Raw genomic sequence first — 25901 nt, forward strand, 5'->3', positions numbered from 1 at the left:
TTCAATTATTCAATTTTTTTTTTCTCAACAGCTGAGCCCGAGGGAGGCCTCCCCCGGGGCACGGAACACCCCCGCGGGAGCTGAAGGCCGCGGGGCCGGCAGAGCTGCCCTCGGGCCGAGGCCTTCTCCTCGGGGCTTTCGTGCGTGGGGAGATTTACGAGCTACCGACTTCACTAAAAACAATTATTCATTTTTTAGTTCCCAATACAGTGTTTTCTGTGCACTATGCTTAAAACAAGGTAAATCATAACAAGCATTATTTTGCAATACGATTCCCCCGCTGTAAACGCGTGGTTGCCCAGCAACGAGTACAACCCGGAAGCCAGCAAGGCCCTCCGCGATTGGTTCTCATAGCGCAGAGGTGGAAGGCGGGAGCGGGTTCAGTCTGCGATGTGCTGATTGGCGGCTCGGGGCCCTTTCCTGTCAGCTGATTGGCGCCGGGGCGGAGGCGGGAAGGACGGACGCTGAAGAGGGTCGCCGTCGCCTGAGGTGAGCGGACGCTCGGCGCCTCCCGTGGGGCGGAGCGCGGCTGTGAGGGGACCGGGCTCGCGCAGGGTGGGAGGAAAGTGGCTTTCTGGGGGCCCCTACCTCTTGAGCAGGATAAAGGAAGCGCCCAGGTGCCTCTGTGTAGGCTGGGGCGGGGCGACACGTGCAGGAGAATGACAGCAGCTTCCTCAGCGCTCCCTGCCCTCGGCCGCAGCGAGGCAGAAAGATTCTCCTCAGGGCTGGAGCTAGAGTAGGGCCAAGGTGGCGTCGGGATTTCCCTGGGGAGCGCCCCCGGTCCTCCCAGAGGCGCTCCCGGGTGGAGCGGAGCAGACCGGAACGAAGGGTCCCTCCGCGTTCCCGGTGTCCCGGACTGTTGCGGCCTCCTGCCCCCTTTGGTGTTGAATCCTTCCCGCCGCCCCGACGGGGGCTTGCTTTTTTTCTTGGGCAAAGGTCCATTCAAAGTAGTGCTCGTTTAAGCGAACCCCCTCTGGATGTGTTAGGGAGAAGCCTTTTAATGGGGTGCGGTTACGTTTTTGGAAGGAGGGGTAGGACATAAACTCATGTTAGCAATCTCTTTTTGCTAGGATTTCTTTTTCCTGTTGAGAAAGTTGATGATGAAGCTGAATCATGCCATACATTGGTGTTTTTTTGATGTATATGTTTACTCATTAAAAGTCAGAGAAGGGCACAGGTTAGTGAGTTAATTCATCACAGGGAATCTGCCAATTTAAAATTGCTCTTTTATTTTGTAGATGCTGAAAACCTATAAGAAAAAAATCTGTGTTGTTTAAAAAAAGTGCTTTTTTAAGCCATCTATGCCTCTTCAGCATTTTTAATTCAATATTTTCAACATTTTAGCATAATAGGGAAACTGACTGTCTTTTATTATCCAGAATGAGAGAAATGCAAGATAATACAGAAGAGTAAAGTGACTGACACCTCATTTTCCCCTGAATAATTACCATATTACGTGTGGAAGAAAAGTGTTAGTTTTTCAACATCTCATTTTTAAAGTCAGTGTCCAGTTTTTCTCATTGTTATAAAATGAACAGTACAAGCTACTGTTGTCAACTGTATCTTTGTAGTTTGCGATGTCTTGCAGTTCAAGCTAATGGACCTGCAAAATTGAAAAACTGGCTATTTTTAGTTATTAAATATCCTAAAATACTTTTCCCCCAAGGTTTTGGGTTCTTATCGCAACAATATTCAGTCTGAGAAATAGAATCTGAAATGATGTGCGCAGTTCATCATACTTTCATTTAAATTGCTGATGTTACTCATCAGATGGTGGCAACTTGCTCTCGTGTGTAACAAGGACCGAGTCTGAACTGATGATGTGTAGTATAAATTCCTATATGCCAGTTCTGTTAATATCCTGAACTGCTTAGCCCCCTTATCAGGTTAGCAGCTTCTGCTTGTTTTTGTTTGGTGCCATATGTTGTTTCAGGCTTTGCCTGGTTGTTAGCGTTGGCTTGTTAATACTATTTTTTGTTGCAGTGATAAACCTGAAGTAAACGGGAGGAAGAAGTGGCAATGTCTTCTGATGTGTCAGAATATACTATTGGGGGAGTGAAGATCATATTCCCTTGCAAGGCTTACCCTTCACAACTTGCTATGATGAATGCTGTGAGTAGAATTTATATTAACATCTGCTAAACTATAGCTTATGTTTTCCAGTACCTATCAGCATTTAGAAAACTAACAGATTCAGAGCCTCCAGTATCTTGAGAATTTCAGCTGTAACGTAACTTACTGTTCTCTGTGCTGTACAATGATATCTGGCCCACGACTAGGGAACGCTGACGTACCTTTTGGATTTGTGAACATTTATGCTAAGAAACAAGTTATGTGTTATGTAATATATATGATTATTTAACTAGATATACTGTAATAGAAATTTTGTATAATTTTGCAAGTATATAAGGAGGGAATGATTTAGTAAAAAATCTGTATTTTAAACAGAACGTCATATTTCAATAAGTTTTCACTTTTTGGGGAGCTTTTTAAAATGAATTATTACACTTTACATTTAAACAGTTTTAACCATTTTTAAACACTTTTTCTCTGTGGGACAAACGGTTTGGTTGTCTGACAGATGTTTTCAACGTTTTGTAAGACTAAAGAAAGCAAGCTAGCCCCATCAGGTATTGCTGTTAGCAGGTAAGTATTTCACAGCCCCCTGTAAGTGGACCTCTGAGCATTGCTGATGCGGCATGTTCCTCTTGAGAGAAATACAGCCAAGGCTTGTTGGCCTGTTGTTATTAAAGGTGGTTGGGGTGGTGGTGATTGGTTGTTGGTTTGGTTTTTTTTTTTTTTACAAGACAGCAGGTGTCCTGATCTATTTTTAGAAGTTACTTACAGCTTTGCTAAAGGCATCCTCTTTGGGTTTTTTCCTATTAATTCTGGTTTTGTTCTTGTTATTCTCCTTAAAGATTGTTAAGGGCTTAAATAACAGGCAACACTGTTTGTTGGAGAGCCCTACAGGAAGTGGCAAAAGCTTGGCATTACTTTGTTCTGCATTATCATGGCAGCAGTCTCTGTATGGTAAGTTGTCTTAGTGTCTGTTTGCCCAGTTTTTATTACCAAAATATATTATAATGAATTATTGTTGTTGTTTATCAGCCCTTTAACATTTGGTTTCAGGAATCTAACCAGGTCTTTGTCCACCATTATACATATTGCCTTATTGGCAACATAAACCAGTGATAGCCAGTAATACTAAGCTGGATTTAGCTATCTTGTTACCATAAAGGAATTATATGGCTGTTGGAACTTTGAAAGAAAATACTTGTGGATTGTAGTTACGTGGATTGAATTGAAAAAGAGGAGTATTTTTCATTTCTGCAAGCTGTTACAGTTCTTTGCACTGCAGTTCTTCTAAGGGTGATGATAGCTTGTTCAGATTTTGTAGAGGCACAAGTTTATAACTTGTACCTAAACAAAAGCTTTCATCTTAACTGTTTTGAAAGTCTAGTTCTCATGTATAGTCTTGAGTAGTTTTTAATGGAAGACAAATGACTGTGTCCTTTAGAGAAATCACTGCTTACATCGTCATGTGAAAAGAAAGACAAAAAGCCAGAGACCTCACCGCCATGTCGCTGTTTGTGTCATTCCCAATCTAAGAGCAACGAGGCTGCAACAAGTGTGAATCACGGTGCTTCTTGTTCTTCTAATAATTATGAAACTGGAAGTTCCATAAAACCTGGAAGCCCGCTAACAAATACAGGTAACGTCATACATAGGCAGCTAAAAATCTGTACTGGAAGTAAAATACATAGCCAGTGATGTCAATTTTTTTTGCTTTCAAGTTAGGGACTTTTTTTACCATCATAATAGCAGAGTACTACTTGATTCTGCCCTGCATGGAAGTCTGTATGGAAATGGTGGTTAATGGGTCTGGAAATGTCTAATGCTATTTCCTACATCATGTGTATTTATAGTAAATTCTATTTTTAAAATGTTGCCTTTATTTAATGCATTCCTAGTAGTGGACATAGCTTTTTATTTTATTTTTAATTACAGAACGTAAGGAAAATGAAACGCTAGCTTCAAAATTGTCTGCCAAAAAAAGGTTATCTCTATGTGACAATGAGAATGATGATTTTCAAGTAGACAGGAAAAGGATTCGTCCTTTAGAGACTGAGCAGCAGGTGAGTAAAGTTTATTGGCAGTAAAATAATCCGGGCGTAGCTCAACAAAGCTGTCAAATACCAATCAACATTTCAGAGAAGGGCATAGAGAATAGTTGAGTCATGTCACAGTCATAGTTTAGATTGACAGATTTTCTGTTCATTTTTATTGTTACTTGTTACAAAGGAGCCCATTGTTGCACTAAATTGTTCATAATACCATGTCCTAAATTACATCTTGCATATTTAAACACCTAATGTCCCCGAAATATATTTATCCCCAGCTGATCTGTAATATTAAGTCGAAGTATGAGATTGAAAGTGCTCTTACAAATATGTATTAGAAATACAACTAATACATGTGAATGTATTAGAGTTCTGTTTTATATCCTGTCAAATGTAGTTATCTCTGGCCTCATATGTGGAGTGCAGTATTTCTCGAACTTTTTCATCTGTGTCAGTATTGGTATCACATGACTTAATACTTGTATTCAGATGTGCACTCTAAATAGCTTTTACATTGCTTTAGGGTATTGCTCAGATGGTTACTTTTGTTTTAAGTTTTTACATTTATGGCTCGAATTTATTTCTTGTTTCAGTTATGGAAGTTTTCTGCTTATATCTATACAGTACTATAATTTCGATCAGTTTTGTAACAGTGGGAAATTAAAGAAGAAAAGCTCAGCAATAATTACAGATTGTTGTTGTCGTTACTGAATCTTGTAATTAAAACTTTATAGCTTTTCCCAAATGACTTTTGTGTGGCTTAGATTTGGTTAAACTGTTAACGAGTATTAGTGATGCACTGTGTTACTGGAACAGACTCAGTGGAAAACAGCTGAAACAAAATCACCAACTGCCAGTGTAAGCACATACTTCTGTCCAGTGTATTTGAACACTGCTTTTTTTCCCCAGCAGGTTAGAAAACGTCATTGTTTTGCGAAAGGAGTGCAGCTAGTTGATGCTTTAGAAGTTTATCATCAGAGAAAAAATGGAGAGCTGATTGTTCACTCTGAAAAAAGTGTGAAAACCACTACTTTTTCTCCCAAAACAGTAAGTAATACAGTATTATCTTTTACATCAGGACTGTTAGTTCAAGAGCAATTTTAAAAAAATACTTTACTGTAAAGAGATTATGCACGAAATGCCGCTTGTTTAATGTAGTTTCAGAAAACACTGTACCTCTGGCTGTGTTACAGCCTAATGTAAAGATTCCCAAGTATGTAAGTTGCTTTAAAGTAATATATTGTCACTATCAATAGTGAGAACTGCAGTGGCTTTTACTCCTCATGGTGCTGTCTAACCAATGTGGTTTGCAAAGTGTAAATTATTTCTGTGAAAGTTGTTCTTCTAAACAGTGGGTGGAACTCTTTTACACCGTGGCTCCCCCATAGCGCAGAATGTGGTCCAGCAAGTCAGCCTGTCAACATTCAATATGTGACAGCAATTGTACAGCAGGTACAAATCTGTGTGTTATTTTGCATTTTATAGTAGATTTGTGACATTATGGAAGAACTTGAAACTAGAACCATGGAAATTAAGTGACATCAGAGTTTGTAGATTTTGTTCAATTTGCCATTCATTGTTTTGTGGCATATGTAGGAAATGAAAGACAGCATTTAATATGAACATGTGTGCCTTTTAGACCTTAAAAAAGTAGTATGGAGAAAGTTGGAGCTGATCATTACAATATATTATAACAAAAAATGAGTAATAAATATTGCACGTGATTAAGAAGAAAAATCCCGTGTGTTACTGTGATAGATTTATGTTTTGGGTTTGGGGTTTTTTGTGTGGTGGGTGTTGGGTTTGTTTGTTTTTTTTTTTTTTAATTACCACTTTCCATAGCAGAAGTATCATGTAAGAAGTTGAGATACAAATATGCAGCTGTTTCTGCAGCTTTCTTCTAGGCATTTTCTGCATTTCTTGGTATTTGAATCTTACTGATTTTCCATAAAAGTTTGTTGAAGCAAAACCAGTAGAAGACAAAATCTGAGGGAGTAGAGATGAATGTCAGATCCCAAATTACATTAGTGGCGTAGTTCCCATGAATGCTTATCAAAGGCTGTGATAGAATAGTTCTTGTCAATATTAAAATACAGGAGCATGCCATGAAATCATAAAATTGTATGAGTTTGAGACAAATATAAGAAAAGAATAAGGTCTGACCTTTATTTCTTTCTTCAGTACAGAAATCTACTTTCTTCTTTCAAAAGGCAAAGAACATTCTCCCTTTCCAATGTATATATATTTTTTAATTATGTTGGTTTATGGTAATACCCATCTGTAGGTAAGTCGGCTTCTAAGTACAGGGTTTTATATGCATGTTTGGAAATATGCTTGGTTTCAACAAGCATTTCAATTCTCTTTCCACCTCTTCCAACAGCACCTGGCTCTTTTTATGTTCTAAATTAGCTTCTATTTTAATCAGTGTATGTTTTAACTCCAACCAAGAGCTGTTTTCCAGTATACTATGCCTTTGTAAACACTTGTAAAAGAAGCCAAAAACTTTAGTATTACTTTAAGACACTGGGAGCTAAATCTTTTCTTGACAAAAGTGAACCTGTGTTCTAGGTCATTTGATGGGAAGTGATTTTTATTAGTTTTGGAAAGCTCCGTAGACTTTTGAGTAGGATTTGAAATGCTTTGTGCCACTGAACTTCCATTGGTAGTTTGAAATACAAAGGCCAGCAGAGTGTGCTGTTGATTTTCAAATAAAAAGATCTTTCTTCCTTCCTTGATTGTAAAATTTGCTGTGGTACTTTGGGTATCTGAAAAACTTGGTTTACAACTTCTAGAAATTTCGTGTAGTGAAGAAAACCGAAAACTTTTAGTATAGATAAACTAACTGTTAAAAAATAAAATACTGAGTCATAACCTGATTTTCTAAGAAAACTCTTCGGTTTTCTAACAGTAGTTTAGCTGTACATGAGTGTGTTATAATGTGCTATCCATGGGTCATTCAACTATACTGTTTACTACTTCTTTGGAAAGAAGTAAGCTAAGAAGAAATAAAAGTGTTTATTTGTGTTAAAATGTCTTTTTAAGGATGAAAGGAGTGTTTATTTCTTTGTAAAAAAGTTTCTTTTTAAGAATGAAAGAATAAGGTATTATTTTCCAGCGATGAACTTTTTAGTTTAGCAGACTGAGAACTTGTTCTGGTATCAAGAAACAATTTCAGAAAGTAAGGCCTTATTTATCGTTAGTAGTTCTGCGGCTTAACTGCATTAAGTTTAAGACATGAAGAGCATCACAGCATAGGCTGTTAGGTATAAAATGCTTTTCTAGTGTAGCTTATGACATAAAGTCAACTGAGGTTATGTTCAACACTTATCATAATGAACTATGTATTTAGGATGATACAATAATGCGATAAAAATATTTTCTTAATCAATGAGATAACCCTCCCTTTGTCTATCTTGTGTTTTACTGTAGTCATCCTGTGCTTAAAGCAAAGTTAGTTCCTGGTCAAAGTATTCCTTTTTATAGCCCAACAGAGAGGGAATGGGTTGGTTGTTTTAAGAACATGAGAGGTGCTGCCCAGCGTTGCAGTATCAGAACACCACCTGTAGATCCAGTGGGTGAGGATCTTCTGCCCAAGGTGACTGCCTGTTCTTAGCTGCTTTCAGTCAGGAGCCTGGGAATCCATTTCTGTCCTTCTGTTAATTCTTGCAAGAGAAGGCAGTTAGTGTGAGTTTAAATGAGAAATTATACCCTTACGGTACTCTCTTGATTGCTTCTGTCAAAGCATACAGTCTGAGAAACTGGGGCAGCTGGGTTAAGGAATCCCCATTTATACTAGGTAAAAAAAGTAAACAGTAAATGGAGAGTAGTGTAACAAATGCTTGGGGTATCAAAAAACAACTGTGAAAAGAATCTGTCTTAATGTGCTAGCCCATTGCAGTTTAACATATTGCTTACAACCTTCACAATGGAGTTTGAGTGACTTCTGTTACACATTCCAGGAGACTGGCAGCCTGTTACAATCAGGGTCTGGACTCCAGAATAGGCTAATTTACCACGATGGGATGAAGAAAGTTGTGGATTTGTATTACACGCTCTCACCTGACACCGTATCTGATCCTTTTCCCGCTGATTGACATTTTGAATGAGCTCTTTGAAGCAAGTTCCAGCTTAATTAAAACGTTTGCTTGGTTAGCAGTGATCTGTGAAAGCCTGTGATAAATATTGAACCGGGTTCACCTGCTGGTTACTGTGAGAGGATAAACAGCTGCTTTGTGTACTTTAATCAAGAGGCTGCAGCAGCAGCAGAATACTGTGCTTTTTGAGAGCTTATAAAGGAATAGTTGAAAAGCTCTGGTAATGTCACTGCTGATATCTTACTAGATTGTGCTTGTGTGATATTTCACACAAGAGGTATTCACTGCTGTATCATTTAGATGGCTTTGTAACTGGGAAATGTAGATGAAGATATGAAGAACTTCTCTTACCTCTTTGTGTTTCAAAGATCATAGCCTCAGTGTTTGTTTAGCTCTGTTTTACACGTAGGACAGGTTGGTGGACTGCATTATTCTTCTTTTAATTGGACTTCCACGTTTTTGCTGTATAAATATTGATGTGATAGGCTGTTTTATCTACCCCCTGACAGAACTAAAACCAAGCGGGATTAGCCCAAGGTCCATATAGTCTGGTATCTGATCTCTAACAGCATCTGTTAGTGGATGGTTTCTGATTAAATACTGCAGAAAGTAGAGGAGTATCTTTTTTTTCCCCTCTCCCAAATGAAAATCTCTATGCCAGATTCAAACAGCTGAAAACAGGTTTAGTTCTGAAGCCAGAGAGTATTGTGAAATAGTTTTTTATTGTCTTAATTATTTCTACTCAGCCCCCCAATTCTAATTTTATTATGATATAACCAGTATCTCTGTTATGAGTCTAAACATTTGTACTTTGAGGCAACACTGCTATGGGAACTGCCATATTGGAGTTACCACTTTGTTCAGCTGGAGAGTATTCTCTTTCCTTTTGCTGTAGTAATGGGAGATTAACACCACATTAGATTTTGCTATGTGATATCAATAGTAAATTCTTTTTATAGAAATATAGAATTAAAAGTTTGTTTTTAATAAAATTTAAAGATGGCCAAACCATTTTCTAAAGGATAACAAAGAATTCAAATGCAAATTGACACACTTGAATAATGTGCGTATAACATGAAAAACTCGACTTTTAAACTATGTTTTAACCATTTATTGAAGTTTCTCTTCATTATAAGGACCTTCTAAAAAGGTTTTATTTATTTATGTTTTTTGGGCTAATGGTGTCTGTGGCTTTCAGAAATGTTATGACTACAGGCAGTTTTATACTCATACTAGTTACTATAAAATCAGTCTGAGTTTACAACTCTCAATGTTGATTTTTTTTTTTTAAACTTTTTTCAAAGTTAAAGGTAACATTTTAAAACTGGCATACTGGGTAAAGTGCCTCTTAAAGCCAGTATTATACCAATTTCAAACCTTTTAAGAAAAACTTTTAAGGCCACCTGTAAAATAGTATGATTTATAAGCCTTACACATAAGAACACTTTTAATTCTTTTTATGAAAAGAAATATATGGGGTTTTTTTAAACCCATCATAGAAGAGCCTTCTGTTCATGTTTATATATATATTTATTTGAACTGCATTTTCCTGTTGTTAGAACAACTTTTGCAAAATAGCTGCCTGATTGGTCCTAATATTTTTCTATTACTTTTATTTGGCAAACTAAATGTGAAGCTTAGCATTAGCAGTGAAGTATTAGTGATATGGTATCATCTTTGAATTCTGTGTATTCTTTTTACCTCTGAAAACACAATCTGACTTGAATTAGAATTAAAAGGTGAATGTGTTCTTAAAGGCCCTACACAGCAAGTAAACTGCTTCTGTTATATTAATTGTTGGCATGGTAATGTGGTTTTCATTATTTCAAAGAGCAAAATAGACTATAGATGATAGAAATATCGAGGTACAATTTGCATTGCAGTTTTCTGTGTGAGTACAAACTGAGTTGAGTATTGCCACATATGTAACATATACCATATGTCAGCTGTTTCCTGCTTTGCTGTTGACAAGAGCCCCATTCATAACTCTTCTTTTTATCCTTTCAGTGAATAAGTAATTATTCAATATAGAAGGCAGGATATTTGGAACTGGCTATTTAATGTGGCAGCACACCGTAATGAAATCTGCTGTTACTGGCAACCTGAGAGGGGAATGTAACAATTCCAGCATGGGTGTAACTTTATCTGCTTTGAGGGCCTGTTTATTTGGCACATCAGTGAACCTTTTATCCCAGTGAGTGACAGCTCCAGAAGGGTTACATTTACATGCATTCTATCATGTATTGTAATATTTAATGGCGGACAAGGCTGAGTGGGACTAAGGGTAATACGAACTTGCTTTTCCTCAGAGTGGAGGCTAAGACAGCTTGATCCCCAGAATTGTGGTGTAACACACAGCATGACTTAGCAGTTGTTTATAATGGATAATCTTACTGATTACAATTAAAAGGGGAGGGAGGAGTATTTGAGCAGGCAACTACATGTTGTTACTTGCACTGTCACCTGAAAACCAAATACAAACTCTCTTACACTAGAAGAATTCATTATTTTTTATAGGAGGTGTGTGTGGACATGGTTACTCATGAGTTATTTTGTTTTCCTTGTGTCTTTTCACACTAATTATTACAATTTCATGACAGTTGTTCCAGTATATTATATTATGAAAGATGGTGCTTCTCAAGAAGAAAAAAATTGGCTTTTAACAAATATTTTACAGGATTAGGTTCTGCTTAGAATTATTCCCTATTTTTGTCTTTTAATCTTATAGTTACTAGATGGCCTTTGACATAATGGCATGGCAAACGTGTTTCTAATGGAGAGTATATGATGTAGTCTCTTATCTGCAGGAAGATTTCTTAAAGCGAGCAGAAGAAATCTGGACAGTTTAAAGGAAAAATGTACTCAGTATTTTAGTTTGGGTGTCTGGTCCCAGGGTTTCTTCATTTAAGGTGCTGGACACTTCTTGTTCTGTAACAGGAGTGTCCTTATGCTGAAGCTTAAATGTGAGAGATTTATTTGCATTTTTCACATGTGTAAATACTCCACTGGAATAATAATTCTTTCTACGATTGGGTTATGATAAAGTTGTATCTAGTGATTGCTAGAAGTTTTTTAAGATTTTCAGGCATGAGGACATGGTGTGTATGCTTTAACGTTTTTGAACTTTTTGCAGTTTGATTGGCCAACCTGATGATCTAACAGGCTGTCTTGAATTATCCTAGAGGGCATTTTCTAAACAGACCATGAGCAGAATTTAGCATGTTCATCTTACCGTGGGATTTTGTTAATCTTTTTTTGTTCTGGGTTGCAGTCTTCTGGTCCTTGCACTGAGTGTTCCTGTTCTTCTGGAAAAGAAACTGATAAAGATGCTAGTAACACAAAGAAGAAGGAAAATGGAGATCGGTCGTTCATTCCCAAAATATTTTTTGGAACACGAACACACAAGCAAATATCCCAGATTACCAGAGAGTTGAAGAGAACAGCGTATTCCAGTGTCCCTATGACAATTCTTTCTAGCCGGGATTATACCTGTATTCATCCAGTGGTATCTAGTAGTGGTAGTAACAGGAACGAAATGTGTGTAGAATTGCTGGAAGGAAAACATGTGAGTAATTTTATTTCAGAAAATGAGCATGCATTTAAACATACTAAAATGAAAGGTAGTTGAACAGCTGGAATGAGTAGCGTTTTTGACTTCTTTATACTGTGTTGGTTAAATGCCTCTGGCAGTTTGGTTTAAATTAAATATTAATCGTTAGAAAATGTTGATACACGGTATCAATACTGAAAAAAATGTATGATGATAGGAATAATATTTATGACTGCTAGATTAATGTTCTTCATAAGACTTAAATTGTCTTTGGTTTTATAGATGAAGAAGAAAGAAGTGTCCTTTATCGATGTACATTTTAGGAACGTGGATTTGCCTGTGTTCTTTCTGACATGATGTGTTTCTCATTATTGTCTGACATAAAAAGTAGCTGTTAGAAATGCTTCCAGGAAATAAAGTCAAATGCATGTAACAACTTGGAGGATTTAAGCATACTCGTTTTTCATTATTTTTTGTAACCACTGACTATCTGTGCTTATTTGCTTTTAGGGCAAGTCCTGTCTTTACTATCATGGTGTTCACAAACTCAGTGAACACCACGCCCTACAGTCTGCCCATAGGATGTATCAGGCTTGGGACATTGAAGATCTAGTGAGCCTGGGAAAGAAGCTTCGTGCCTGTGCATATTTTGCGGCCAGAGAACTCATGGTGGGCGCAGATATTGTATTTTGTCCTTACAATTATCTCCTAGACCCGCAGATACGGGAGAGCGTAAGTATATTTGTAAGAAGATTGCAATAACTGAAGTTAAAGGGAAGTTAGAAACATAATGTTCAGTGGCTACGGTCAACTGAAATCTGAGTTATAACCAAAATATTATCTACAAAATAACCCCTGGGTTAAAGAATTTTTGTCTCTCTCTTCTCCCCCCCCCCCCCTCCCCCCCCCCCCTCAAATGAGCATTTCTGTATTCCAAGTAATGCTTCCACTGGTCTCATACTCTAGCTGATCCGTCACATTTTTTTTTTTTTTTCAATCAGTGGAAAAGAAACCCTTGCAAACTTCACAGTTGTTTGGTTTATGGAGAGTGTAGTAGGTTCAGATTATATTCATCCAGGCTGAGATAAGGCTTTTTCTTCCCCCCTGCCCCCCCCGCTTATTTTCTAGGTTACAGAAACTGGATCAAAAAGCTGAAAACTTCCTGTTGCTTACACCATGATGCAGAATATGCACTTTTTTAACAGGATCCTGTTAGTTGCTGTTTCTCGTTAATGTCTTTCACTCTGTTTTACTAGATAATAATTTTCTTTTTTAGATGGAAATTAACCTAAAAGGCCAAGTAGTCATTTTAGATGAAGCCCATAATATTGAGGACTCTGCTCGGGAGTCAGTGAGCTACAGTGTTACAGAAAGTCAACTAAGAGCTGCTCGAGAAGAGCTAGATTTCATGGTCAATAACAACATCAGGCAGAAGGATCATAAGCCCCTACAGGCTGTGTGCTGCTCTTTGACAAAGTAAGGCAACTCTTTCTAATTCCGTTATATCAATTAGTATTTTTTAAAATTACATTTAGATTCCTTTTGCTGATGCAATTTACTGGTTACTATGTTGCATCAGATAAAATGCAACAGAGGTATACTTCAAACTATGCAGTCATCTGATTTTTGTTCATTTGAGGAATCCAGAGGGGTTTGATGTATTTAAAAAAAATACTCTTGTCTTAAAGGGAGACCTTGAAATTCTGTTTTGAAAAGTATGTTACGCTCTTGAACGATGTGCTGATCTTTATGGGGCTTACTGTCCTAGTTTGTGAAGTTCTGTACGACAATTCTACCTAAGATAAATAATTTTTGTCTTTCACATGCTTCTGTTTGCTTATTTGACAAATAGTAATAGCGTTATTTTGTCAAAGCATTAATTAGTTCACATTTCTGAAATGTTTTCAGAACCTTGGACAGGAAGTTTTTGGAACAGGTTGGAGTCTGTTCTTGGAATCTGATTGGAATGTATTTGGAACAGTTTCTTCATAGTTGAAAGTGAATTTATCAGCCATGCCCTTTTGTTTTCCCTGTGAAACAACTCGAACTTGAGCAAAGAGATAAGGGTCTGAAAAATGGGGATACATGCAAATTCTCGGAAGAGACTTGTTGAAGACTTTAGAGAATTCAGGTAGCAAACTCTTTGAACAGAGCATGCACTATCCTCTTCTAATTTCTGCTTATTCTCAGGCAAAAGTTGTCCACGCAGAATTACTGATCATTCTTTCTCCCTGGACTATGTCAGTAGAATGTGGTTTTAATGATTTGCTGTTGTACTGAAATTGAAATCAAGGATGTGCCGAATCTCTTAGTACCTGCCTTGTTAGAACACAAGGGTCTTGAAGTTCAGTGGATAGAGAAATATGAACGATTGAGGAAGTGGTTTTGAAAGCAAGAGTTGATCAGTAAGGCAGAAAGAAGCTGAAAAAACAGAAAATGTTCTCCTCTTCTCTGCTTCTTCCTGTACCCATAGAGGAAAAGGTAGTAAGAGCAAAAAAGAAGGTAAAACCCAGAAACTATGGAGGCAGAGCTGGAAGGGGAAGAGCTAAGCAGCAGTTGAAAATCATGAGAGGGGATGGAACAGAAGCAAATGGACTGGGGGAAGAAGCTCAGGAAGGAGGGAAAGAAACAAGGGGTCAAGGGCAAAAGTCTTTTGGGTGGAGTGAGAACATGAGAAAGTTGAAACAATGTTAGAAGAGTCTGTCACCACTAGAGAACTTGGAATTCAGCTCTGTAGCCCTTAATTTCTGAACCTTTCTTTTGAGGGATCCAGGGACTGAAAGAGTTCAGAAATGCACTGCTAATGAAACCTTGAACAACAAAGTCAGCAGAATAAAAGTGAATAATATCAAAAGTGGCTTTGAAGCTAACTGAACTCTGATTCAGTGCATGTCAAATTGTCATTTTGTTGCATTAGTGGTTGGTGAAATAGACTTTGGAGTACACTACAGCAAGTAGTTCGCCATTTTTCCTATCCTTTCTCTATTCTGAGAGTTAATGTTTATGTGTCACAGAGACAAGTGAGTTTTTCTTTTTCGCAGAAGCTAATTCTCCTACCTTGGATATTTCAAATGTTAAATTTTAGTAAAAGATGAGAACAGCATGGCTGGAGATTTGATTGCCTCAAGCTTTGTAACCTTATCAGAAAAACTAAGGTTCATTGTCTTGGCAAATCTGCCAACAGCATGAAAAACAGTTGTTGGAAAGCAGAAGACTGGGTGTAAATAGCCAGTAATTGGTAAAATGCTGTTGCATAGTGACATGGCTTTGCCAAATGCACGGGTAATTAGAAAAATCTTATTTCAGATATAAAGATCCTGGGCCCTCATTCCAGAAAGCACTTAAGCATGGGCTTAGTGCCACAGAGGTGCTAAAATGACCTTTCTGAGGAATTTGAAGATATACCAATAGAGGTGTACTGGCAGGCTTTTCTGATGAGATGCAGATTTACCAGGAAAAATTACTTTGTTCAATGGAGTAAGCTGTATCAACAGTGGGGCTTTCTGGTAGGGAAGGAGGGAGCAAATATACTTTCTTGAATTAAAGGCATGTTTGTAACATTTGTTAAATCTTTTCCTGAAAATATTGCATACACCAATTTTCACTTCAAAACCATAGATGTCCCTGGGAATCAAACTAATTTTATTCATGCTTACTGCTTTACTCTAAAAATAAATTAACAGGTATTTCAAGTAAATGCTTTAACATTAGATTTAATTGGATGGAATTTATTCTAGAATTTGTTTTTTTTGTGATATTTTAGTATTAGGAAGGTGGTTGTGTTAAGTTTGTATTTGCATTTATAGCATGACCATTTCAAAAGTATGTGATGGTGTTTGAAGATCATAACAGGGAAACAGAACTTTTACATTTCCTGAAGTGTTTTATCCATTGTAAATCTGTTTAATTTCTGTCACAGTGGCCTTTTCCTAATTTTAGTTCTGAGTCTTTTTGATGTTACATTTGAGGAAATGGGGCAGAGTACTACACTGGTGAAGTTCTGCCTGTGTTAGTGATCATCATTCCTTAAAAAGATAAAGCAAATCATAGCCAAAGAAGTGATTTTTATGGCAGTATTTATGGGGTTTTATTTGCATTTAACCTGGCAAAAGGAAAGTGTTTTTAATTGTTCCATTGATCAGATTATTTGCAGTGACAGGACAGGAAGTCTGGAACTGAAACAGTCGCTAAGCCTTGTTGCTTTAGTTGATAACGATTAACTGATTTTACAGGTAAATATTTTGAACTGTTGTAGAAATGACAGCTGTCTTTCTGATGCCTCCTGCTGGTTGATGAAACAGACAGCTTCAGCATTTCCTGAGAGGCAGGAAGCCTGCCTGCTTTTCTAGATGGAGGGAAGGTCTTGTAATACTGCAGGGATGATGGAGGACACATTCAGTTAGAGAAAATTTTAGCTCTGCCACAAATGAGATGATCTGCATGTTTCGATCATGTTTTTAGAAAGTCCTATCACATTTTGCATTGTACGTACGATTATAATTCTGCTTAATTTTCAAATTGTAACAGAGTTACAAATACCTGTAGGTAGGTTAAAATATGCACTTTTTATTGCCCCACTTTCTCTTACTGTGTATAAATATTAAAAGTACTCAGTTCATGCCTCAAGATTTGTTTTTAATAGGAAAGCCTGCAATTGACAGGGATGATAAACCAACTTGCATCAGTTAGAGTAATAATGAGTGGCTTTGAAAGTACAGCAGAAATCTTACTTAAATGAACCTGACATGTTATATCATAAGAGCAGATTATATTTTAATCCTTTTTCTTTATTGTAAAGATATTACATGATGATAAACCATAAACGTATAGGGACAAATTTTCTTCTCACTTCAATGAACTGCATCAAGAGCAGTTCTGCAGAAGTTAGTTCAGCAGTGGAAAACTGGCATAAGGAAAAGCAGAATCTCTCTACTTAGATGTAGTAAAATATTTATCATCATCATAGAAACCTGGTGCAATTTTTGAGGTTTGGTTTGTACCTGCAAAGTATCTCTCAATCTCTAAAATTAATACTGGAATTATTTCTGATTTCTCTCTTTTTACAGCTGGTTACAGGAGAGCTCTAGTCAACTGGTAGAAAGAGGGTATGAAACTTCCTGTAAGGTTTGGAGTGGAAAAGAAATGCTCACCATTTTGCACAAAATGGGAATAACTGCTATTACTTTTCCCATTTTACAGGTAATGTATGCTGTGTAAATGAGTACCAGAGTGCATAATATAGATGTTGTTGAACATCTTAAAATGTACATAAGTTAAACGCTAACACATCTTTTAATTTGCTGCAATACAGAAAAGCTGTCTGAAAATGATACCTGATGAAAACCAGGAGTAATCCACTTGAGCTACTGGAAGTTGTGCAGAATCAATGTTTTAAAGGATATAATTGATCATGTACTACTATTTAAATTGAACCATTGAGTCAGTGATAGTTTTGTCTGTTCTATCCATCTGCATTTTTATTGACTGTTGGAATGTATTTACCCTATTTTCAAGTTTATCCCTCCTTACTGTGTAAGCCGAATGTGTTAAAAGCGTTGCTACTTTTCCTTTCCTGTCTTCAGTCTGACTTTATAGGTATCTTAGGTGAACTTTTGAAACAGTGTGCTGATAGTCTTGTGTCTGTATTAGCTTTGTTTTTGAGAAGATACTTAGAATGCTGTTAACGTGGAATTTGTTTGCCTCTTACAGAAACATCTTGCTACTGTCCTGGAAAAAGAAGAAAAAATATCAGTGCTCGGTAAAGAGGAACTTATTGAGATACCGATTGTGAGCCCTGCCACTCAGATTGTGCTGAAAGGGTTATTCATGGTTCTCTTATGTCTTTTTAAAGATAATAGCAGGTCAGTGCAAATACATAGCCTGAGCTGTGTGGTTGTGTTTAATTCAGCTGCTATGCCAAAATGCCTCTTTCATTTGTGCAACACCTCAGTTATGGTGTCTGGCTTCTGAGCAAAACTAGCATTTCGGAAAGCTTTGGAAAATCTATTTATGTGGGAAGAATTTAAATACTACCAAATTATTTTTTTCATTCATGAATAAATTCAAATATTGAAGAAATTTTTTTGAAGGTTAGGTGTAAATTTTCTTGATGTGTTGCCAAGTTAAATATGCATGCGTTTTGTTTTTCTACATAGCACTTATCGTTTGACTGTCTTGATATCTTGACTACTAATGCCAGCAGCTACTAAAAATTTCTGATTTAAACCTTATTTGTAAGTGTTTTTTCTGAAAGTATAAAATTATTTTTGTACTTAAAATGTAAATGCATAGTAGCAACACTGTCTTTGCTTTGTATGAGCTTAATGCTTACAGTTTGATTGTTTAATTGTAGTTTTTATTGATGCTTATATATCCCTATATAGGTATGCAGATGACTACAGAGTTGCTCTACAAGAAACTTATGCTTGGATGAATGAAAACCAACTTGATGTTTCAGATACAAGTGCCTTCTTTACACGGCCCAAGCGTAAAAGGAGTTTGCGGCAGAAAACCATAGTCCACATGCTTAATTTTTGGTGCTTGAATCCTGCTGTGGTAAGCTGAGTGTGAAGTAGAAGGCCTTAAGTAATTTGAGTGATAACAAATCCATATAAGATCTTAAAGCGATTATATTGATTTTCTAAATTCCTTCTTTTTTTTCCTCCAACCTAGGCTTTTTCAGACTTAAGTGATGTTAGAACAATTGTTCTGACATCTGGCACGCTCTCTCCAATGGATTCATTTTCTTCAGAGCTTGGCGTGAAGTTTTCTATTCAGTTGGAGGCAAATCACGTTATTCGGAACTCACAGGTAAACTTTTGCATCATTGTTCCCTCTCCTGAGGTGTAATGCTGGCCAATAACTTGCAAATAAAAATGATGACAAGCCCATTCCGTAAGTAAAAAGGAATGTACAGAACAGGCTATTGCTTGGATTAATGCAATTGTAAAGTACGTTTTCAAATGAAAAAAGGGGCAATTTTTAGACACATACTCCCCTGGAAAAGTTGAAGTCATGCTATTTTGTTAATAACCATCTTCTATCAGTTATTGCACTTTCTCTTCTGTTTTTAAGTACTGGAATTAATTTGTTTAGAAATATCTCAGTATTTTCCTTCACACTTAAAATTTCATTATTTAACCTAATTTAATTTAATACAGTTTGTGTCGCATATTTTTAGAATTAACTTTTTTAATATGAAATACACCAGGTTTGGGTTGGCACCATTGGAGCAGGCCCTAATGGTCGGAAGCTGTGTGCCACGTTCCAGCACACAGAGGCCTTTGAGTTCCAAGATGAGGTGGGAGCACTTCTGCTTTCAGTGTGTCAAAAAGTTGGTCAAGGAATTTTGTGCTTTTTGCCATCCTATAAGGTAAGAAATCTTAATTCATATTCTTCCTCTAAAAACACACACACTCTACTTGAAAACGTACTGTGTAATCTTTTGCTTTATGCATCAACATATATAAATGTTTATAAAATAAATGTGTTGTAATAACACATTGTGATTATATTATATTGTAATTTCTTGGATGCCACATTGGCTAGCATACAAGCTTGTTTTCATGAAAAAACATGTTCATATTTGTTCAATTGTTTCGATTAGTTTTACCAAAAAAAAAAGCCAGACTAATCTGCAGTTTTTTCTTAAACTGTTTCCTTGAATGTTTTGAAATTATGTAACAAAACAAAACAAAACAATCTCTGTGTAAGCACACATCATGAAAGGAAACTTTATGTGTATAACTCAGCAGCAAGAATGCCTTTGCATGTTCTTTGTGTGCTATTTGAATGTAGTATTCATCCAGTTAATTTCTTCTTTCCTTGTTTCTTGTTCCATTTCACTGCATTGGAGAGTCTAGTATATTTTTCTTGCGTCGGGGGGGAATTGCTCACTGGCATTGGCTGAAAGGAATCAAATTTCTCAATTTCAAACTATGTAATATCTAATTTCACTGACAACAGATATCTAATTATGGTTAATCTGTACCTCACGGTAGTTCTGCTTTCTTCTCTATTAGTTCTTACTGTTATTTATGGTCAGCTCTGAGGAACAGGAATATAAACCTGCAATATAATTCTGTAATTCATGCCCATTTTTCTTGTAATGCTTGCAAGAGAGTGACTTTTTTCATTTTAAACCATCATTTACGATATTAAAAAATCCTCTCAACAAACAAAACAAAAACCTCTTTAAAAAAAAAAAATATCCTACCAAATGAACAAAAACCCCAGCATAATGGAAATAAAGGTTTTGGACCATTTCCCTCTCATCTCTAAGGTTCCTTAACAGACAATATTTAAAAAAATGAAATAAAAATGATTTCTTCTTTTTTACAAAACCTTCATGTTAGTTTTACTATTTAAGTGAAGAGGCTGAAAAGCGAGGGTGTTTTCTTCACTGGGTGTCTATAAAGAATTGCAGTCATCAGTGCAATTACTGACAGTAACCATTAGGTGACCACATTAGACCAGGTAATGTACAGTCATTGAAAAAAGCACATTACTGACTATAAATTTATTTAACCTAGCTCACAAAACCCTGCACTTACATGCAAAGTTAACGATCTGAAAATAAATTTTGCATTCAGTTTATTTAAGAATTGAAATGGGAACATATTTCAGTTTTCACTGTCATCATTATTCTTTTACTAAAGTGAATAATGTTGAACGGTATGTGATAGTTGATCTTATGTATACAGACCTGACAAATATTTATGAAAGTTTTTATGAGAATAGTAATCTGAATTGAAAGTATAGAGAGACTTTGTAATGACATTTAATAAAGAAGGAAAGAGATTGCTGGACAGCTCTGGTAGCCTTCCCCCTCTCACTGCCCTTATGTTTTACTGAAAGGTCACCCAGCTAAACATGTTGAGTGTTTTTTTTTCTTTGTGGGAACACTTCCGTGATCCTAGCGAAAGTATTGATAAATATAAATTGCAGACAATTGAAGGATGATATTTTAAAATCACATTGCCAATATTTTTCTATGGATGCCCTTGTTCATTCTACTTCTTTTATTCTGGATTGGGTTGCCTTTAAGTCTGAGATTTAATATGTTGAAAACACAGAATAATGTAAGCATAAGCATATTAGTACAGGGAAAACAAGGTCTTTTTCTTTCATCATCACACAGAATATTTCTTACCTGCACATTTGCATTTCAAAACTGATTTTCAGAGATTTTCATAGGGAAATTGCTACGTCTCTTTAAAAAAAATGCAGCTTTTAAAGAAATTGTTCAAGGCTGTCAAGATCTGATTAATACACATGGTTATGTACCTCACTAAATTAACTATTATGAGTTAAGCAGATTTTTTGAGGGCTCAACCTGTTTTATGAATTGGAGTTTCAACTTTGGAATAAGTGAAAAATAAAGTCTTTTTAAATGTCTGGAAGGCTGAGGGCAATGCTCTGAATTATGAGTACCGTCTATCCAGGTCATTTGGATTGAACTTATTAGGCATGTACATTGGATTTCAGTTTTGTTACACTTACAGATGCATTTTTCAGTTCAACATTCTCTTTTAGTTTTAAGAATCTGTGGCTCAGCAATGATGTCCTTTGCTCTGCACCTCCGGCAGAAGCCCTGCTTCTTGGATGGCTCTGTTTCAGTACCTCACTTTCAGCATTCATGCTGCACATTTTTACCTGTTTGCCTGAAAACCTCTTTGACAATTATCCCTCATTATTTTCTTTGTAAATAAAGTTAATTTTATTTTTCTGGAAAGCCCATTATTAATTTAATTCAGGTAGTAAATTGTATGTCACTTTCCTTGTTTGTATATAAGGAGAGTGCTAGAGACAGAAATAGCATCTTACTGCACTTTCATTCACTTCTGTTCACTTTGAATTTCATAGACTTTCCTTCACTTTAATAAAATATAGGTATGTGTTCTTTTTTGTTGCACGAATGGTAAATCCACACTTTTTGGCCTCAGTCTATGGGATTGGAAAGAATGGAAGGTGTAACACCTGCCACAGGAAACAGAAATTGAGAACCCTGCCTGACACAGTTTGTGATGAACGATGTTGGGACCCTAGAGCTAGCACCCAAGCAGTGTTCTCTTACTGCTTGTCCTGTTACTCAGAACTTCATTACGCAATATGGGAAATAAAATAAATTTATGGCAGAAATAGAATTAATATTACCATTTGAACTTCCCAGTCTGGAATTTATAAGGGGTTTTTATGAGTAATATTTATTTCTCTGTATTTTGTCTGGAATTTCAGGTTGCTTTGTATACATTAAAGAAGTAATCTACCAATACTTGGTGAAAGTGATGACCCCTGTATTCATGTTAGAGCTGGAGAAACAAACTGGCAGAAATTTAATGATTTGTTTCAGACTTCTGAATTTTATAATAGAGAGAAAATATATCTCATACTTGCCTAGAAGAGAGATCAACCTACTAGAAAGTTTCCATTGTGCAAATAAATAGAGGGCAAGTAAAATTTCTAGGTCTCGCCACATTAATCACAAAATGAGAAAACTGGATGCTGCTTAGAACATCTGAGATGAACGTTATAAATGTCAGCAGAGTACTTTGCTGCAGGAGCTAGAATTTTAGTCAAATACTCCTTCCAGTGCTAATGAGTGCAAAAAGCATCCATTAATGGCTTGCATTTTTCTCCATTAGCATTTCTTCAGGTAGACTATTTCCTGGGAGATCCTAAATTTCTTTGAAGAAGCTGTCTACTCCCAGGAAGAGGGAGGAGTAGTCACTTGTCTATATTTTGCTCTGGAGTGCCCCTAACAACAAGATATTTATGATCTGTAGAATGTTGTTCAACTGTTTTGTAATGAATTTAAAGGCCACAACATTGTAAGTCTGCATCCTTTCCTCATCATCAGTTTAAGAAAATACTTTGTCAGGCTGAGAAGGTACTTTCCAAAGACCTTTCTACCTATGTATGAACTGCTGTTACTGCAAAAAAATCTGAATTAAAAATAATTCACCTGTTATCTTCCTCTGTGCCCCTCCATCCTCTGCTGTTTTTTTAATCAAAGCAGCTGTAGCAGAAAGAACTCAGTGCAGTTTTGTGGGAAAAGTCTGCCACCTTCTTATCTCTGTGTAATTTGGAATTACTAGATGTGAATACGAAAAAAGCAGTAGTAGAGAAACTTGCCTTTATCTTAATCAGGTACATATTTTCATTGAAGAGTGACTGTTTAAAATATACGTATGGCAAATATTCGACGTTAATAATGCAATGGAGGAAAATATGTGGATGAGTAGAAAACAATGCATCGGATATACATCTCCACATTCGATAGGTGTCTGTTTATGTTATGAACAGCTGTGATGCCATGTTTCATGAATGGGATAATGTACAATAACATACAAATTTTTATCGACATTATCGGGCTTCTGGCACATTGACTTTTTTAAAATAAGCTTAATCTTAACATTTACTAAATTGCAAACCTAGATAATTTTTAGGGCTACTAAAACTGGTGATACTATGCAACAAAAATGCATTTATGTGAAAATCAGTAGCAACTCCAGCAAAAACACTCTATAAAAGAGAATATCAGAAGGTGAAAAGATTACTCAGAAATCTAAGATGCTTTTAAACAAGATTAAGATAAGGACCATTAGGGTTCATGTCGCCGACCTGTCTGCATTAAGATATATCTTGCCTGGTGCCTGCATCTTAGATGATTCATTCAATATGTGTCATATCAAAGTCAAGGTATCCAGCAAGGAGAAAAATGCTAATGCTTATAAATTTTAGTGATAATCCATCATGATGAATTAACTGACCTTTCTTTGGTAGCTTTTTTACAAAATAAGCTTTGGACAATAATGTTAATGCTGGTGGTTTGGGTTTTGTTTTGTTTTCTTTTTCCCCATGAGGCATTGTTGGTTAATTTGTATCTGCTAATTGTTGAGCCATAACTTGGAAGTAAAATTTTTAAAGTAAGATAGTTGCTCAAAAGGCTTTGAATGCCAGTTTTCATCAGTAAAACTTATGAACTAGTAAGTATTCTTCACTTGAGAATCCAAGATTTGTTTACTACTTTTTTCTTTTTCTCCGACACCTTTAAGATGTAGTGTTCTCCATTGATTCAGATTAATCATATTTCTTTTGTACCTGCTTTCCTTTACAAAGCTTTAACTTTCGAGGTCAAATAGCAGTTTTACTTGGTAGATTGCACAGTGTTGCTGTGTATTTTGCATTATACTGTATCAAATAGCTTTGTAGCGGGAAATATCTTGGAAAAATGAAGAAAATTTCAAGAAATGCTAGCCTACAAAGATAGAAATAGTAACTGCTTTGTTGTCTGTCTCATGAACCTCTTGGAAGTGGCCGAATGATCTAAATCTACATTAAAAAAAATATTTGCTGTACTCTATGAAGTATTTGTATCCAAATGTCTGTAAAATAGATGCATTTTTTTCATACCAGTGTGTTACTGTTTTAAAATGCATGTGACAATTGTTTGAGGTTTACAGCTATGGTGCTATATTAATTGTACCTCTAATGGGTAGTTAATTACAAAAGTAGTGGAGATAATAGAAATAGGAAAGAAAATGAATGCAAAACTTTTAAGTCTTTTTTATATTGCATTAACATTGATTCTTTTCGTATGTATAACTTCCATCAAATTAATGTTTTTAGGAGAACTTAGTGGAGAATAATGAAAAAGTAGCAAGACTTTCTTGCAACTAAACAATAGCTGCTGGAAAATTGTTGGACTGTCTAGAGCTTCTGCTGTGTATTGCAGTGATTCCAAGGGTTGTTGAAGAGTAACTTTAACAAATACTATGTTGGAACAAAGTGGTCTAAGGCATTTGTCTCCTAGAGCACTTTTCTTGTGAATGACCTTTTTTTCAGACTGACTGACTTCTAGTAAGGTTAGTTGGTATATCCTAAAGAAGGTTCTCATACATCCTATATTAAGGGGTGCTTTTGAGTTTTGTTCCTGTTCACCAGCCCTTCACTGGGAGCTGGAATTGGGGAAAAGTAGAACAGAACAGACAAAGTAAAAGAGGAAACAGGAATTACAAGGCTAATTGAAAGCACTGCTCCATTATTGAAGTAGCACTTTTGTAACTAAGGGTCTAATTTAAAAGCAACCAAAACCATGAGAAAATAATTTTTAGGTCACTTTATCACAGGTGCTATTGAACTTGAGGTTTAAATGTAAGGGTAAATATTCACAATACAGTCAGCTCTAACAAGCTAGTTGTTACTTTTCCATGCAAGTGAGCGTGTCACGAGTTTTGTGTACAATAAACCTGAGGCCAAACTAGTCAATATCCAATCTTGAATACATCTGGCAGTCTCAATCCTACTACTAATGAACAAATACCCTTCATCATAAATTGGCATTGCCATGTACTATGTTAGCTAGAAAGGCGGAACTGTTAACGTGTAGGTACAGACCAATTAATGCTGCATTGCATTTGCTGTTTCCCTTGAGAATTTTTGGGTAAGGTTATAATGATACATATATAGGAACTTTTGTCACTTGCGAAAAATAAATGCTGAATTTCACATTTGAGTTTCTACGTATCTCATAATTTTAAGAGCTGCTAGTTCAGAGTTTAAGTTCTGTCAGTCTCATCTGCTTTTCCTGTTCTCTTGGCTCATCACCTTTTCTTCAGTGAGAACAGACAGGATTGGGTGACAGCAAATCCATTTGGACTGGACCACCTCTGTTTATTGTCTTGGCTCCCTCTCCATGTTTAAGGTATCAACCAAAGCTGTAGTGAAGTTGCAGGCAAGTGCTGTTTACCATTCTGTTGACATACCATTCTTGGCAGTATTACACAACTTCAGGCAAGCAGGCCTTAACATTATCATTAACTCTGTGAGCGGTGTAGAGCATGGCAATAGATCTAACTTGTGCTGTTTTCAAACAGACTGAGAATCTTCAGGTTCAGTCTAGGTAGGTAGCTGGAATAAACAGGAGGGACCTCAGTTTAACCTCTGACTGTTGCACTCTTCTGCCGTTGCGCAGCAGCGTGTCTGCATTGCATATGAGACCAAGTCCTTGAATATACTGTCTCCTGGCCTGGACATAAATGTGCCACCCCTATATATGACAGGCTGAGGGAGGGATATAGTTTCAGTTTTAATTCTGAATGTCTGGCTCTTCTTACTTTAAGACAGACCCCTTTT

At 36.5% G+C, this 25901-nt stretch overlaps 1 protein-coding gene across 1 annotated transcript in view; it reads left to right on the plus strand.

Annotated features, from left to right (window-relative positions):
- The first annotated feature begins 463 nt into the window (after positions 1 to 463).
- BRIP1 (BRCA1 interacting DNA helicase 1) overlaps positions 464 to 25901 on the plus strand; it is a 63925-nt gene continuing 38487 nt past the window's right edge. Inside the window, exons 1-14 of the mRNA XM_076354633.1 lie at positions 464 to 489; positions 1984 to 2112; positions 2919 to 3030; positions 3518 to 3712; positions 4009 to 4136; positions 5031 to 5168; positions 11487 to 11780; positions 12276 to 12497; positions 13042 to 13241; positions 16832 to 16964; positions 17475 to 17626; positions 18149 to 18320; positions 18438 to 18575; positions 18976 to 19137. Coding sequence (XP_076210748.1) covers positions 2020 to 2112; positions 2919 to 3030; positions 3518 to 3712; positions 4009 to 4136; positions 5031 to 5168; positions 11487 to 11780; positions 12276 to 12497; positions 13042 to 13241; positions 16832 to 16964; positions 17475 to 17626; positions 18149 to 18320; positions 18438 to 18575; positions 18976 to 19137 — 2139 coding nt within the window. The 5' untranslated portion in view covers positions 464 to 489; positions 1984 to 2019. The remainder of the gene's footprint in view (positions 490 to 1983; positions 2113 to 2918; positions 3031 to 3517; positions 3713 to 4008; positions 4137 to 5030; positions 5169 to 11486; positions 11781 to 12275; positions 12498 to 13041; positions 13242 to 16831; positions 16965 to 17474; positions 17627 to 18148; positions 18321 to 18437; positions 18576 to 18975; positions 19138 to 25901) is intronic.

Source organism: Aptenodytes patagonicus, chromosome 17, assembly GCF_965638725.1.
Source record: "Aptenodytes patagonicus chromosome 17, bAptPat1.pri.cur, whole genome shotgun sequence".
Classification (NCBI taxonomy): Eukaryota; Metazoa; Chordata; class Aves; order Sphenisciformes; family Spheniscidae; genus Aptenodytes; species Aptenodytes patagonicus.